Here is a 16,473-nt window from a genome sequence, read left to right on the forward strand (position 1 = left end):
TGTATTTTCAGGTAGGTTCACCTCCTAACAAGTCATGTACGTTTGCTCAGGTGCCATCCACATCACACCTACAAGCATAAGGAATGGGGTTAGATAAGAAAGAGCTGGTGGTCTTGCTCTATCTAATGAATGTGCAAAGTTGTGGATATGCAACAGCTTTGGAACTATTTTTGTCCATGGTCAATTGAAACAAATTTGAGACCTGGAGCCAGCGGACTCCACGCACTGGAGTGTCACTCTTGCCTTCTTGTGATATTTATGAAGGTCCCTAAATATCTTATTTACCAGGCCATTTTCAGAATGTTCTTTTCCATTTTAACATGAAACAAGCAGTGTATTATTGGAACTGTGTGTGATGTTGCATCCTGCATGACTCTTTACTGTCCAAGATATTTTATGCTTCTTTTTCTCAATGCAATGTATGGAAATACAATGCACAGCTCTTCCAGCCTCCATTGTTTCATGTTACTTTGTTAAGGCTGAAGATATTGACACAGCTGTAAACTTTTCTCTTGACCAATACAAAGCGTTTTGAGATTTTAAAATTTTCACACAACTCATTCAAATGGATTGCTTGCTTCTGCTAAGCTAATTCTCTCTCCTTTCTAGGTGCCAGAATAGCTGAATATTCCCAGCTTTATGACCAAATCGTTTTTAGAGAAAGTTCGCCTAAGGTCCAAAAGGAATCCTGGGCCACTCCTCAGGAGCCGTCAGCCGGGAGGTTTTCCACACCCATGGCTGCATCTCCTCCCCGTTCCCAGGCTGCCAGTGAATGCTCAAGAGCAGAAGATTGGCTTTTGCATTCTACGTACAGTAATGGCGAGCTGGCCGACTTCTCTCCGTGGCCTGAATCCCAAGACCCAAAGTCCAAGAGCTTGTATACAGAAGCTGGTACAAAAACCAATTCAAGGCAGTTGCCATCAGCTGGCTCGGTGCCTTCCCTTCAGATTTCTAACCGTTTGCATGTCCCGGCGCAGAGGTGGAGCGCCATTATAAGCCAGCCAAACAAAGAAAATTTACATCTAGATCACATCTATAACTCCCTTGGGAGAAGAGTAAGCAACGTAAAACCACAGGCATACAGCAGGTCGCAGTCATCTTCCTCAATTGTGGTCAACAGGTCTGGAGAATCAATTGTATATCCTAATGAAATAGACAAGAAGAAGCTCCATTTGAACAGGAACTTCCAATCCAACAGCCATCAAACACCAGGTATTGCTTCAGGATGTACGGGGCCTGATATGAGAAAGCGGATCCCTGAAAACTGTTCAGATATGATTCTGCAGGATTCTCAAAAGGTCCTGAGAGTGAACAGGGCCTCCCCTCTGACAGCACAGACGGCCACTCAGAACTATTTTTCTAATTTCAAAGATACTGAAGAAGGAGAAGGGGATGATGATGACTATGTTGAAATAAAGTCTGAAGATGAGGGATCTGACTTGGAGACTTCTCAGAACCAAACAAGGAAATCGGATCCTAAACTGCGTAATGCCGACGCTGCTCCTTCTGAAACGCTCTGTGGCAAAACTGTCTCTTGTACTCCTGCAAAGTCCACCAGCAGCAAACACGCACTTACCCCTTATCTGACTGCATATAGCGATTCAGATAAACTAAACGACTACCTGTGGAGAGTACCATCTCCTAATCAGCAGAATATTGTCCAGTCTTTAAGGGAAAAGTTTCAGTGTCTCAGTTCAAGTAGCTTTGCTTGATGCTTTCAGTAATTTCTAGCTGTACTGCCTTATCATGACAGAGTATATACTAGGACAATCAGTACTGGTATCATGTATTTCCATAATATTACACAATCAGGCATTGTATCACAGTAATATTGTACATAGATGTGAAATGTATCATTTTTAAAATGGTCTAGAATCCTGGAAGTGTAAAAGGCCACATGCACACTGTCCGGCGTCTTGCTCCGTAGTGCAGGTGGACTTCTCATCTCCTATTTAACCTTTGCTTCTTTTCCCTTGTTAGGTGTGATACCCTTTGAATCTTATCATTGAACCAGGTGTCATGCCATTTGATTCTCAAACCATTTTATCGTGTGGAAACCTTAGTATTTGGACTTTTGAGTTGGTGACAAGTGTTCTGTGTCCAAAATACCTCCGTGATTACTCTGGTTACATATGGGAGCATTTAGTGGAGCAGTTACGCCTGTGACTGTGCAGGTTGCTGAGCAGGGTTCTGGTAATTACACCAACATGCTACGTGTGCAATTGCACATACTTTTTGCACATTACTTTTTGTCAGACAGATTCCAAGTGTGTGGGACCAATGCATACACTACATTGTTTTGGAACAGGCTTCTTATGTTTTAAACAAAAACTAGCCCTAGTGCTTGTCAGGGATGCCAGAATGCTATCTCCGTGTTTGAAGCCTTTTCTACTTTCTATGACTGCATAGTAGGCAGAGGATGGGCAGTCCAGCTTTTTATGTGAACCTGTGATGCAGTCCTTGTCTGGAGGATGTCTTGGGCAGTAGAAGGGGAGCTCTGCTGCTTGTGAAGATGACTAGACTGGGTTTGGTACCTCCAGTGATGGTGGTGTTTGTGACACACAGGCAAAATTTTGAGTATCTTGCAGCACAGAGCCCAGCAGTGGAAAGCCACTGGGTGTGAATTTGCCAAGTAGTTGTGTTTTATACACAGTGGCCTGCAATGTATTCATTTGAGTCCCAAAGTCAGTAACCCCGAGAGAAAATGGGGCTTGGCCAGATGCTTGGGTGAGATATCGTCTTGCGGCATGTTTGGCCTACATGGTGTTTCAACCATACTGCCAGTTGAGTTACATGCTGCCTTCCACAGGGAATGTATCTCCCGTAGAAGGAAATTATCTTTGCTGGAAGAGAGGTAAAATACGTATTTTCTAAACTAGCCAGGGCTGAATCTAATCCCATGAAAGTAGCTTAAAAAATTAGGATACATTCCATTCTTTTGCAAATAATGTATGGAATAAATGCTGCCATTTACAACAAGAGCAGGCTTGCCAATACGATGCACATTTACTCCCCTTTGTCATCTTTGTTGCACAGCTTTGGATTCTGTTACTTGAAAACATTGTACCTAAAGGAAAGCCTAAATATGTCTACACTGATCATCTTGTGTGACTTCTTCTTTTTTGGTGCTTAAATTCTTCAGATTATGTGGGTAAAGCCAGTACCAATTTAAACATATCACTAAATAAAGGAGTTTAATTGAAGTACTATTCTTATTAACCACGTATCGCTCCCCTCAGCTACAGAGCACCGTACTTCCAGAAGGGCCAACTATTTACCACATTGGTTACCATGAGGAAAACCTGAAGTTATCAGTGGACAGCTAATTACTTGTAGGCTGAGATTTGAGGACTTGAATTTGTTAGAACGGATTAAATTATTCACCGCACATATCTTGCATTGGCTAGGAATTGTCATTTTGAGGGCTAGTTGGTCATGGTACTTACTAGCTCGTGCCACAGGGATACTTGTTACAGTCAGCGCATCCACTGTAATAGGACCTGCATCTATCTAGTAAAATCCAACTGAGAAATAATGTTGTACATATTTCAGATGCCGTAGCAGAGCCCGTATTTATTTAATATAGCTTGTAAAGTATTGTAAATATGAATAGACGTTAAATCTGTGCTTTACCTGCGCGCGGCTAGATTTGGTTAGACGGCTTAGGGGAACGGTGTTTAACTCGCATCTCGTGCAGTCCGTGGAGTTGGGAGGGGGGGGAAACCCAACCAACCACACAGAAAAAGGGACTTCTACTAGCGTGTAACTTCTCCCAGGGACCATTTCGTACTATTTTTAATAAACGTTGAGTATGCAAAAGCTCTGGGGCTCCGTGCATTTGGCTGGGGATGGGGGCGCGGGGAAGAGGGTGCTTTTTGTCGGTCGTAGATGATGTTCGGGGGGTGAGTCGCTTTTTTTTTCTTGCAGGCAAGCGGAAGCGAAAAGGGGCTGAGCGCCGGGGCGGGGAGCGGGGCGAGGGGGAGGGCGGTGCCGAGCACCGCCCTCCCCCTCGCCCCGCTCCCCGCCCCGGCCCCGGCGCTGCTGCCGCCTCGGAGCCCGGCGGAGGGGATGAGGACGGCGGCGCTGCGGCGCTGCCTGGCTCCGGCGCTGCCCGCCGCGCTGCCGCCGAGCCGCCGGCTGTGCGGGCGGCAGCCGAGGGGCGGCGGAGCGGCGGCGGCGGCGCGGTAAGAGGCGCACGTGGGAAGGCGGCGCCGGCTGATGCAACCGGGGGGGGGGGGGGGGGTAAAGGGGATTTTGGAGGGAGGATGTTTCCTCAGTGGGTGCGTGGGGGGGGTGTTTGGGGGGGGTGTGGTGCCCCACCGGGGAGGCGACCTCGTGGTAGAATGTGTGTGTCGTGTGTCCGTCCCCCCTTGTGATCCTTTTTTTGCCGTGGCTTTTGTGATACGGCATTCTGAGGGCGAGCGGAGCGGGCCTTACGTGGGGTGGTTCAGGTGAGGCTGCGCGTGGACGTGTGCCTGGAAAACGTGTCGTGTGTGTCGTCCCTCGTCGCCCCCCCCCCGTCCATTCAGCTTCGTCTGGGACAGTTTGTCTGCCACGGCATCGACCTGAGTTGGCCATTGGCCTCTGCAAAGGGGGAGGGTATGAGGTAGCAAAAAACCGCTCTAGGCTGTGTTTTCCTCCCTGCTGCGGAGGACAGACAGACAGGCATCTTTCGGGGGTCTCCTGCTTCCCCTGCGGGGTGCGTATCATCTGCATGCGCAGAAGGTAACAGAGGAGAGCCGGCAGCCGCTTATCCAGAAAATTTTTCCAGACAGTGTTCCCAGTGCCTGGCTGCTGCTGGTTTTTCCAGGGCGCAGCGTGGCAAACAGAGCTCCTCTGTCTCCCTGCTGCCCGCAGGTTTGAATAGCATCCATGAAAAGTGGCGAGGTTGCTGCTGTTGGGGCTGGTGATGCCTGTGTTAAGCTGTAGCGGCCCCAGGCGTAAAGGCCTCTGCTTCTGCCACCACCTGAGCCCAGGGTGCGGAAAGGAAGGACCCACCGGAGTTGAGGGCTCGGGGTGGTGGATCCCTGCTGCGCTTCCCGTGGTGGGTCTGGACAAGCCTTCTCACGGAACAGCCTAGGCTAGCTATAAAGTTCTGGGCACGTCGGAGCAATGACGCACATAGCTGTAAAACAAAGGTATGATGGTCTGCTAAGTTTTTCTGTACCTGCTTGCTGAACACCCGCCTTCGTAGTTTACATCCACCTGTAATTCTGGTGATTAAAAGTGTATGTGCCTAAGCATTTATTCCATGTTGCTGACTAACACAGGTTTCTGCTGACTGATGCTAGGATTTTGCTAAAGATTTTCCTGTTATTATTGCGTTGCAGCAAAATCACGGAGAATGCAAAGAAATCCTTGGCCTCTCTTAAGAGAGAAAACCCTCGGCTTGAGCCAACGCTTGCCATTATTCAGGTAAAGTATATCTGTATGCTCACTGGCTGTGAGAGATCCCCTTCGGTACTGTTGCTTGTTTGAAACTTAGGAAGTGTATGATGCAGAAAGTAACTTGTATTAAAGTAAAGGGATCGGAGGACGTAATCCCACCAGACTGTAGACTGAGCGAGTTTTCAGTCTCTCATGTCCTTCTCCAGGCCTGAAACAGCCACAGCAAACTTCAGGCTTGTGGGAAAGGTTTGCAAAGGAAGGGAATGATTTTATCCCTTCCTCCCTTTGCTAACACAGTCTTCCCGGTCGTAAGTACAGATCGCCTTTTTTCACAGGTTGTCTAAGTTGATTGACCTACTTAAGTTAAAGTGGTTGTTCTCAACCTGTATTTAGCTTGAAGCTTTTGTTGCAGTCCTGAAAAAAGTGCTTACGTGCCTGAAAACATGCGCCTCCCTTCACCTCCCGCCCGTGAAATAACATTGCCAGGGTTAAGGAAAGACCCTGCTGCTTCCTGCCAGCCGTGTTGCCTTTGGGCAGCTGTAGCTTATGACTGCATTACTGCTGTCCTAAGGAGAGGAAAACCACACTGAAAAGTCCCAGTCAGCTCAGAAGGGCCTGTGTGAAATAAATGTTCGGTGTAAAATGTCAGTATCCTTCAGAAGTAGCAGCACTTTCTGAGGTGAAGCAATCTCCTAGTAATTGAGAGCTGCTGTATCGCTCGTGCCATGAAGAGCTTTCCTTGCCATCCCGCTGGTGCTGCCATCTTTGAGATAGGCAATCAAACTCAGAGAGGAGGATTGCTATCCCTGCAAAGCTGAGAGGTGTTCCTCTTTAGATTTCTTAAGGTTTCAAGGCCAAGAAGCTAGGGATGTTTGTCATTCAGAGCGGGACCCAGAGCCGTGCAGGCAAAAATGCTTTTGTCCTGTTTCCTAGGACGGTGGTGGTTTTGAGCGGGCGCACACTGAATCTCTGACCCAGGAGGTTTTAATTTTAAAAGCTAACTGTAAATATTTTTTAAGTACTAATAGTGAATCTAAGAAAAGCAGCACCAACTTTATTTCAGTAGGTCTTCTAGCGAGGCTGACTGAACAAGCTCTCCCATCTCTTACACTCGCTGGGTAATTGCAGTTAATGTTTTCAAATAGCCCTCTGAGGCTATAAATTTAAGGGATGCTAGAAAAGCAGTGACCCATCTTCTTAGTGACCTGTTGCTTCTTGCTCCTGTCTTGTCTCCATTCAGTTGCACCGTGAGCTGGATTGGGGCAGTGATCCACCCTGGGTTGGAGGGGTCTGGGGAGGCTTCCGTACAGCCACATTAGTCCCCGAGTCTGGTTTTCTGCATGGCCGCATGTGTGTTTTATGCTGTCAGGAGGGAAGGGACATTGTTAGGATGGGAGAGAGCATTGTGTGAGGAGGGGGAGGCGGCTCCTGCTCACTTTTAATATCAGTTGGGATGCATCTACATCAGTGTTTTGGTTTTGATCATGGTTGTGCTTTAAATGAGTGTCCCTTTTGTCCCCGTTTACTTGGTTTGCATTGTGAGGTGGCTGTAGGAACATGTGGCCTAGATCCTTCTGGATGAAATTCACACAATGTTCTCCAGCTGTCAGTCACCCTAGCTCTAGTCTGTTTGTAAGGACTGAAGCAGAACTCATTTAAAATTTATGTATTTGTTGGTACAAAGAAGACTTGTTTTAGTCTACAAATGCTCTTGTGTTGCACTGCTCTACTGGGCATCGTGGGCAGAGCCTTAAGATTTGTGCTGCTCTCTGTGTGCCGCGTTGCACCCAGAGGAGCAGAGTCAGGGCAGCGAAATCATCTCCTTTGCCAGTCGCTCGTGGGTAACAGCAGTCAGCGTAACGTGGCACCACCTCTGCAGCAGTACTGGGAATGAGGAGCTGCAGACTGAGCCCACTCTGGAATGGTTTTATATGCATTCTTTTCCTCTTGAGCCATCTGAACCTGAATTGATACTGAGATTGATACCTCCATTGCTTATTATCTGTGTTGAACCTTGGCTGGAGCTGTGCAACAGAAAAAAATGATTGCTGGCTGCTTCTTCACTTCGTTGAAGCTGAAAACTAACATGTGGCGGCAGGATCCTGCTGAGCAGTGGAGCTGTTGCCCTGCAAAGCTCAGTGAAGCGCTGCCGGCTCCTCTGCACCCCCTGCCCTGCCCCTGTGCTCTGCGAGCCCACGTCCTGAGCTCTGGCCTGGCCTGTGCTGCTCCGTGGGTTGTGATCGGAACCGGTTCAGGGCAGGGACCTTCTGCCTCCTGCACGAGGTGAGCGTTCACTAGCCAGTGCCACAGGAGCAGGGAGATTACAGGGGACAGTGTGGTACTGTCAGTGGCTCCATCCCAGTTAAACCTCTCGGGCAGTCCCCGTTATGTGTCAGTGTGGGGATACAGTTCCACATTTACTGGTGTAGGGGAGCAGCTGCTGAGCTGTCCTTAATCCCATCTCTTCTTCCCTCGCCACAGTGTGAGTTCCGTGTGTGTTCTCAATACAGCAGCCTCTGTGCTCCCCCTTGCCCCCAGCTGCCAGATTTCGGGAGTGGGAGACTGGTAGTGCAGTGCCAGGGATGCAGGCAGTGCTGGGCTGGGGGAGCGAGCCGGGGGATGGAGGCCAAGCCCCCATCCCCTCTCAGGAGCCGCGGACCCTGTCCTTTTAAATACTCTTTTTTTCGTTGTCAGCAGTCTTGGACCATTTGGGATTAACAGGTTGGTAAATTGTTATGGTGTTGAACCAGAACCATTTTGGGTGGTGCCAGTGACAGTCGAAGCCAGCGCTGGCAGCTAACCACGAAGTGAGTGGCTCGGCTCTGATGGGAAGTCACTGGCACTGAGTCTTGTGGAAAAAGCTACGCAGAATGTGTTCGTGAAATTGTAGCGAACCCTTTTAAAATGATTTATTTTGGTCCTGTTGTCTTCCAACTCAGACAGGTTTTATATATAATCATAGAGCTGTGAGAAGTGTTTTGTTCATTTTGTTACGAAGCCACTAACATTTTTGGGGGTGGAATCCACACTGATCTGTTGATAGGATGCTTCTAGTTCTGGATATTGAATTCCTAGTTTTATTGTTACACTATATGCAGAAATTTGAAGAGTCTCCTAAGATTCAAGAGTAACTTGAAGAGTAAAATTCAATTTTAATTATTACAATTAAATATTGTAATACATACGGTACGTGTAGGTGTAGAGACCTCAGGGAGGAGGATTCCTGGGTGAGATGGTCTCCTGGGTAAATCTGCCCAGGAGATACTTCTGTCCTAGCGCAGGTGCCTGCTGGCAATTGGGAGGAACTGATAACTTCTCTTGCTTCTGTATTGACAGAACTCACTGTAATAGATGATGATAATGGTTTGCCTAATTTTTGGTGGTAAGGCAAACCGGTGGTGTTAGGTGATACGGGGACACTGCAGGAAATGCTAGTATTGCTGTTGCCTATTTCGTCCTTGTTACATGGCCAGATGGAGAACAGTATCTCCTGAGACAGAATGGTACCTTTCTTAAATGCTAAACTTATGTTAAGGAAATGACCACTCTTGTCTTTAAAAGCCAGGCTAGTATCAATGCACACTTAAACTAATCAAGCCAAAATAAATTTACTGGGTGGCCTTCTGCTTCTTTCTTAGAATTGCTAGGCTTTTTATTTATTTGAATACTAGTAGACACGGATGTCCTCACTACATTTCTTGCATAGACCTGTGCATTAGTGCACTCACATTTTTAAATGTATTACATTAAAACTTAGTTTCTGTTTTGTTCCCCAAGGCACATAATGATCATTTGATTCAAGAAATAAACAAGAACTTTGCCAAAGAGGTAAGCTTTAGCTGATACACTTGTTATTCATCATGAGCTACTTGCCTTTGCTAATTATCAGTATTTTCTCTTGGCAGGTTGGTCTACGTGTTATTCACGTCTGTCTCCCTGAAGGCAGCAGCAAGGATGAGGTAACTGCAGTACCTGAAGGACTCTTCCTTTTTCGCTTTCGTCATAAACTTGTATTTATTGCTGACATTCATTATCACTTTGAACTGATCTCTGTTAACTCAAATTAGGGTTGTGACTGCCTTAGTTCAAGTAGCAAGTATTATGCCCCTATTGGCAAGCATGGGAAAAAAGGGAATTAATGGGCTTGTCTGCTGTCCCCTGGCAAGCTGAGACAGAATCAGCACAGTAATGTTTTGTTTTCGTGTCTGGTATTTAACTGCAGCATCCCCTCATACCAGCATGGGTGTCCTGTCTCCCACAGTTGCTCTTGCGACTGTGCTTGATTCTTGCCCAAGCTATTCAGGGAAATTAAAGATTAATTGGTTTAGAGGGGGAGGGGGTTGAATTTATTTACCTCTTTATTGGTCTTGTAATGCTTAAAGTATGTATTAAAAAAATCATCAACCCCAAATCACTAGAGGGCTGAATTCTTACCTTGTTGAAGGCATTAGGTTGGAGGCACAGCACTAGTATCAAGTATGTTTTAAATATAGCAAACCATATTAATATACATGGTTTTGAGGCATCTGAAAGTAAAAACAGCAAAGGAATGTGTAGTGAAAGATGCTACTGTTCCCAGCTGGCCTCCTTCTGCTTGGCAAGTTTGATAATCCTGTAGGCTTGTGGGTTTTGTGTACTGTTTTATGTTTGGTAGACTTTGTTTTTAAAACGTTGCTGGCTTGCAGTGTAATCTTAAGAACAGCTTCCAGATACATTGAGAGGAACTTACTGTGAAGAATTTTAGGAGTCCAGTTCTGTGGATGATGAATAGTCAGCTATCCATTTAAGAAGGGTGGGCTTTTGAAATGAAGATCAAATACACTTTGCTGTTGGTAAATGTGTTTTATCTGCTGAGTAACACAGTAGGAAATAGGTGTGAGTATGCAGCAGTAGTTGCTGTTACTTTGAGATAGTATCTTAGGAGGTGGCTGAGCTGTGTATGTAAAGAGAAAAGCGAGGTATTTTTATTTTTTGGAGAAAGTTACTTTCAGTAAAGTTCATAATGGTTTGCTTACTCTCCTGCTTACTCAGTATGACAAAATTTATTTTCATCTGTTAAAATCCACATGTTAGCTTGCATTCCCTGGTTTGGGAAGGTGGGAGGGATTTCAATACCTTGCACTTTTTGTTCTGCCATAACCGCCTGTGTACAGTGAAGGGAAGTTAATAATACAAGACTGCTTTACCCTGCATGAGCTGTAAGTATTTTAAATGCTGTCATGATGGAAGGTTGAATTAAAGTAAAATGTAATGAAAATGGAAAACCGAATTATTTTCCCAGGAAGCAGGAATATAGTTCAAAGTTCATTAGATTCAGGCTATTAATTAACTATGTTTCCCTTAATTGCTGTGTAGGCCCCCGACATTTTGTAGCATCTCAGGATTTTTTAAGCAAAGTGTGAATGTTTTCACATCCATACTCTGGTGTGTACGCTCATCCTTACTTTCTATTAGAATGTATACCAGCCCTGTGGCTGTCAAACGGCACAGTGTCTTCATATATATGCCTGTTTCTGTCTCAGAAGTCAGCAAACAAAAGGGGCATTTCTATACCAGTGACATGCTTGTATAATCTTTGTTAACATGAACATAGCACGTTCTTTTGGTTCAGAGTTGGAGACGGTCTAACCTCTATGAAATTCCCCTAGCTTCATGTTGATTGTGTATCAAGTGTTTGGGCAATAGAGTTCACAACTGTATTGAATAGTTTACATGAAAAGCATTTTAGGAAGCCATGGTATTAGCTAAGGAAAAAAACCTTGTACTCATTTTCTGTTGGGTATTAATCCAATTAAATTATACTGCTTTGTGGTGATTGCACTCTGATTTTATTTATATGATGGAAAAACATGTTCACATGACATTTCTCATATGAGAAGACTTCAGCATGTTTTATTCCATTGTATTCTTCATGGTCACAGCAGAATAGCATAGATCACTATGGGTCAGCGTTGCACTTTAGAGAGGAAGAAATCAAGGTAGGTAGTACAGTCTCAGATGTCAAATATGACCAATTATAAAACATTGGAACTCGCATCTGGTTCAGTACTTGAAATTCATAAACTTTTGTGCAGTGCCTTTTCAAAATGACAATTCTTCACAAGGTAACTGTCGGCTCTTAGGATCAGGTTGTTTTGAGAAGGAAAATTGGTAACAATGTATACTGTTTTAATAAAGTGGAATTTCTCTTTTATAATTGTTTTTTCCAGTGTTATAACTCTTTGTCCATGTTCTTTGTCCATGTTCTGTTTTGGGACGTGATCTGGTACTATTTTGAACTGTGTTTTAACCAAGGCTTCTTATTTCTAAAAGCATTTTCTCAAGCTGTTACAGTGTTGAGCTTTTGCTGAGATTTGGAAGACAAAATGCTTTTGGCAGTGTAATGTCACGTAATATGTGTTGGCTTTGCAAAATGTTTAGAATAGAGTCAGGGTGGCTTAATTTGGTAAGCCGTGGAAATATAAAACAAGGAAAGTAGGTTATTGCTTTTTCGTTTAGAAGTTGCGGTAATATGTGAGGGAAACAAAGGTCGCCATAAGGTAGTTTTAAAGTATAGGTTGTATCCCCTTCTAATTAGATTCTTCTTTTGTCTGTTGTTATGATCTTTAATGCTTTTTATTAACTTCCTAGATTGTCAATGAAATCTTGAGACTTAATGAGGATCCTAATGTGCAGGGCCTTGCCCTTGACCTCCCAGAAAGCTTATATAGCAGTAAGGTATTAAATGCTGTGAAACCAGAGAAGGATGTGGATGGGTAAGTGAAGCACTGAGAAATAATATTAGTAGATGCAAGGCTGATGGCTCTGTAAAATGAATTTACCCCTGTGCTTTTCATTAATGGATTCCTCAGTCGATGTGTCTAGCTGTGTTATTGAGCAATGATAAAAGATGCCGCTGAATCAATGAGAAGTCTTTTGCTGAAGTCATTTTGATCATTATCTTTTTAATCTTTATATACTGTACATTCAGGACATGGTCTTTTCAAAGAAATCAAAAATGAAGTTCTGATTTACTGATGATACTTTCAGTAACTTCATTAATACAAAAGGTAGTCACAAAGTACTGAACACAGCCCCCAAAATTTTCACAAGGATTGTTGGAAAAGTTGCAGAGAAGGTTTTAACTTCCTTACAGCACTCTCTCCTGGTGAGAGAGTAGGCTGTTGTAGTTTGGACCCATTAGCACAACTTTCCAATCAGTCTGGAGTTGCACTGCTGACTGTTACCCTTTTTTTTTTTATAATTCTTTTTTCCCTCTTTCCTTTTTTTTTTTCATGTCAGGAAAAAAAATCTGAAAATCTTGCAAATTCGTTACCTTTCCATTATTTGGCGTACTGAAGATTGACAGAGGATGGAAAATTCAGAGCATCCTTGTGTATCAGGGAGAACGCAGTGCAGTGCGGAAACACCTGAGTTCCCCCAGCAAGCCAGCCTGAGCCCAGAAGGACGTATTGCCTCTGGCTCAGCTTGGCCCTGGCAGCGCTGGTCTGGTTCCACTGTAGCCACGGAGGTGTTTTGGCCCAATGTGCCGTGGGTAGCCCACCATGACAAGTAAAGAGCTGCCTGTGCATCGTGGGCTCGTGTTACTTGTTCGGACTCACAAATCCCATTCCTGGCCTCTCTTGAGGCTCAGTGTTTGTCTAACTGGGATGTGGGATAATACAAATTAGCCACAGTACATGACTATCAAAGGGTTTACTTTTATGAGCTGTGTTTGCTCCTGGGATTGGCTGTTAGCCATGTTACAAGCTTTACTGAGGATTAATGTTACACAAACTTTTTTTTTAAATTGACATATTTTTCCACTGCAGATTATCCGATGTAAACCTAGGACGCTTGGTACGTGGCGATGCTTATGACTGTCTAGTTCCTCCTACAGCGTGTGCTGTGATGGAGCTTCTTGAAGATTTAGGTGAGACCTTCTATCATAATCCTTATATTAATTTTTGCGTGACTAATTTTCTCAGTTCTCTCTTAGTTCTGACTGAGAGACAAATATAATCTCACCTTGTTGTGTTTTCTGGTTTGTGTTGTTTTCCCACCCCACATATATTTGTCTCCTGCTGGTGAGGAACCTCAGTGAGATCTGAATTCAATATTATCAGAAATGCGTCTCAGTCCTACAGATTTTGGAGATTAGGCAGGGATTACCTGCCATCAGCAGATTTAATCTCACTGAAGCCACCCGAGACATCTGAGTCTTCAAAACCAAAAATATAAACATCACTTAGGGATTTCACTTGGCAATTTTGATTAGTGTGAACAGTTGGAGAAATCCAGGTCTGTCTGTAAGTAACTACTGAGCGAACCTTTTGGTTTGGGTTGTATTGTGTAAATGCTAACATTGAAATGGCAGGTTTAAACAAGTGGCTTTACAGCGTGTGAAGGCGCTGTTAGCTTAAGGCAGCGTTTCAGAAGTAGTCTCTCTTATAGTGATTCATAACTGTTGAGACAAGGATTTCTGTAACAGAACTGTAAACAGGTCAAACGTACCTTGTAACAAATACGAATGAAAGGATTTGTGCAAATAAAATACCAGAAGACCAGTATTTGCTTACTTGAATTAGAGAGTCACCAGGAAACAACTTAAAACCTGTGGTTTGTGTTACTGCATGGGCTCCGAAAGAGTTGCCCGTAATGCCACAGCTGCTGTGGGTGTGCAGGCACACGGCGCTGTCCCGTTGTGAGCCGCTTTGGTGGCTCTTCTGGAGGGCTTTGGTAGTGAGTGGCCTGGTGAAGAGGGGAGCTCACGTAGACGCTCCAGCTCTGCAGCCTGGTGGAGCCTGGTGCTAGTGCCTTTGCAGCCGAGGGCGGCTGAATGACTTGCCTTGTGTCGCGCAGGTGGAAAGACGGTGCTGCTGGTGGGAGCCGGCGGGGCGGTGGGCACCGCCTTGCAGTGCATGCTGCAGAGGGAGGGAGCAGCGACCCTCAGCTGCCAGTGGAGAGCCCCTCAGCTGAAAACCCAGGTGAGTGCTCTTCTGTCTGCCCTGTGCCCGGAGTCATCCTGCATCCCCGTCGGCTGCCTGCGTGGCACGGCTCCCCCTCGCTGGCATTCCTGAGAGGGAGACTCATAATTTCAGTCACGGGTGGCACTGGAGTGAAACAACAAAGTCGGTACCGAGCCCGCGATCGGGACGGTATTCCGAGATGAATAACTCAATAACAACTAGTTTGTTATTAAGCAGGCATTCTTTAATACAGCGCTGGGCAGCACTGGGGATTCGTCCACCACAAGTGCTCCAACAGGTTAGCAAAGCACCTCAGTTCATATACAGAAAAATCATACATATTCATCAGATTTCTACAAAGGCTGATCTTATCTGGTCTTATGTGGATGAGTTCCCGGAATTCATTTGCATAGTCCAAGCATGCGCAGTAAAATTAGGGTTAGGGTCTTTTCACCCTCCGGTGGTCATTCATAGTCTTCCTCACACTGTCTGCTAGTTGAACTTCGGGCTTCCTTTGTCCATACATGGTCATGGGATTGGCTTATCCATCCTTTGGCCTCGGAATGTTAACGAGCTACCTCAAGGCCCATTTGATCTTATCAGGAAGGGAGTTACACATCTTGAAACATCCTATTATCAATTCTGCTCAAGGAATAACTAAAACTATGCAAGTAAAGCTTTTATGTATCACAGTAGTGTTTCAGGGACCGTCAGTGATTTAACCCTTCATTCAGGAGCTCGCTAGTAGCCAACGTGGGTTAGGATCTTTTCTCTTCTCCTTCCTGCTTGCTCAGAAATGGTGCTCAGGCACGCAGGGGCCTCTACCAGAATACTACGTATGTAGCAGCAGCTGCTATGACTTTATTATTTTGCACTGGTAGCTGTGAGAGAAAGAATTCACAGGTACAGTTTAAAACAAATGCATTAGGTCTCCCTTTTTCTTTCCCTCTGCGAGAGAGATGCCTGCTTTCTTTTTGTCCTGTGATGTAGTCATGTGTATGAAATGACTTTCACTGAATTTGTGTCTTAAAGGTTTGCAAAAGCTGCCTCTTTTGGGACGAGGAGGATCACAATCTTTATCTTTGAAGAGAACTGTAAAAGGATGCAGAGAAATACAAGAGCCTTAATTCGAAGTGTTTAATTTACACGGTCTTCCCTGGTTGCTTTTTGCAGAGCTTTTAGCAACAACTTCGAAGTTGGTACAACTTCCTGTCAAACTTCCCGGTTTGTTCCTTAATCCCAAATTTCATAGAATAATACAACTGGGAATGTGTTGTTCTTTGGGCATGTGCAGAGGGGTTCCTAATTCAGTCCTCAGCACAGACCCCAGGTGTTTGCTGTAGAAGAGGTGCACCCACGTTACTCCAGCGGTTGTTTCCAATTCGCTGTAGGGGAGAGGTGCAAAGGACAGCTCTTGTGTTATATTTGATAACACATGCCACAAGGTGGCAGCCAATGCAAAATGATAGTGTCAAACCTCTGGGTTTTGAAGGCAAGGACAGGAGGAGGAAATAAGTTTAAGCAGCTGTGATAGTTAGAAAGTTCTCTGGCAAACCTGTGTTTTCACAGCTGCGGATGTTTTTGTCAGGCTTGGCTCAGCTCTGTGCTTTAAGTGACTGACAGCACTTAGGAAACATATGCCTCTCTCAGAGATGGGAGCACTGTGAATTTAATACTAGCCATGTCTCATTCTTTAATCATTCCTCATTTTTGGGGGTTGTGCTAGAGGACTGCTTTGGGCTGGATGGAGTGGGTCACAGGGTGGCCAGAGGTGTTTCCACTGGTTCACAGCAAGAGAGTTGGACCAGGCCAGAGCTGCTTGTGCAGTGCTGTCGATATGCTGGAGGGACATCTGTTTCCTTCCATCCAGATGCTTTCCCATAATCATGCTTTGCTTTTTGGCATTCCCTGTAGCTTACCTCTCGTAGCAGGTCACTGATGGGAAACGGAACAGGAGGCCTAAGCAGAGGAGGCAGTTTGAGGCTTTGCACATCGGTCTTCCCAAGTTCATTTTAACTTCTGTCAGTAAAGGAGTTTCTGCCTTGTCTGGAGGACTAATCAGCAGAGCTCAGAGGAAACCTACCTTCTTCGTCTGTAAGCCTGGAGCAGCATGTCACAAGTAACCCTCAGAGCGCTG

The 16,473-nt window shown here is 45.1% G+C and overlaps 2 protein-coding genes across 4 annotated transcripts in view; both read left to right on the top strand.

Annotated features, from left to right (window-relative positions):
• Positions 1-3,798, top strand: part of PLEKHG1 (pleckstrin homology and RhoGEF domain containing G1) — a 104,659-nt gene extending 100,861 nt beyond the window's left edge. For all 3 annotated transcript variants that reach the window (XM_059833510.1, XM_059833519.1, XM_059833529.1), the window contains one exon: positions 610-3,798. In XM_059833510.1, coding sequence (XP_059689493.1) covers positions 610-1,712 — 1,103 coding nt within the window. In that variant the 3' untranslated portion in view covers positions 1,713-3,798. The remainder of the gene's footprint in view (positions 1-609) is intronic.
• Positions 3,799-4,068: 270 nt separating this feature from the next.
• The window catches only part of MTHFD1L (methylenetetrahydrofolate dehydrogenase (NADP+ dependent) 1 like), a 159,714-nt gene continuing 147,309 nt past the window's right edge, over positions 4,069-16,473 (top strand). The window contains exons 1-7 of the mRNA XM_059828957.1: positions 4,069-4,184; positions 5,331-5,415; positions 9,166-9,216; positions 9,294-9,347; positions 12,019-12,143; positions 13,200-13,300; positions 14,230-14,354. Of these exons, the coding sequence (XP_059684940.1) occupies positions 4,069-4,184; positions 5,331-5,415; positions 9,166-9,216; positions 9,294-9,347; positions 12,019-12,143; positions 13,200-13,300; positions 14,230-14,354 (657 nt within the window). The remainder of the gene's footprint in view (positions 4,185-5,330; positions 5,416-9,165; positions 9,217-9,293; positions 9,348-12,018; positions 12,144-13,199; positions 13,301-14,229; positions 14,355-16,473) is intronic.

The sequence above is a fragment of the Gavia stellata genome, chromosome 2 (genome assembly GCF_030936135.1).
Source record: "Gavia stellata isolate bGavSte3 chromosome 2, bGavSte3.hap2, whole genome shotgun sequence".
In the NCBI taxonomy this organism is placed as follows: domain Eukaryota; kingdom Metazoa; phylum Chordata; class Aves; order Gaviiformes; family Gaviidae; genus Gavia; species Gavia stellata.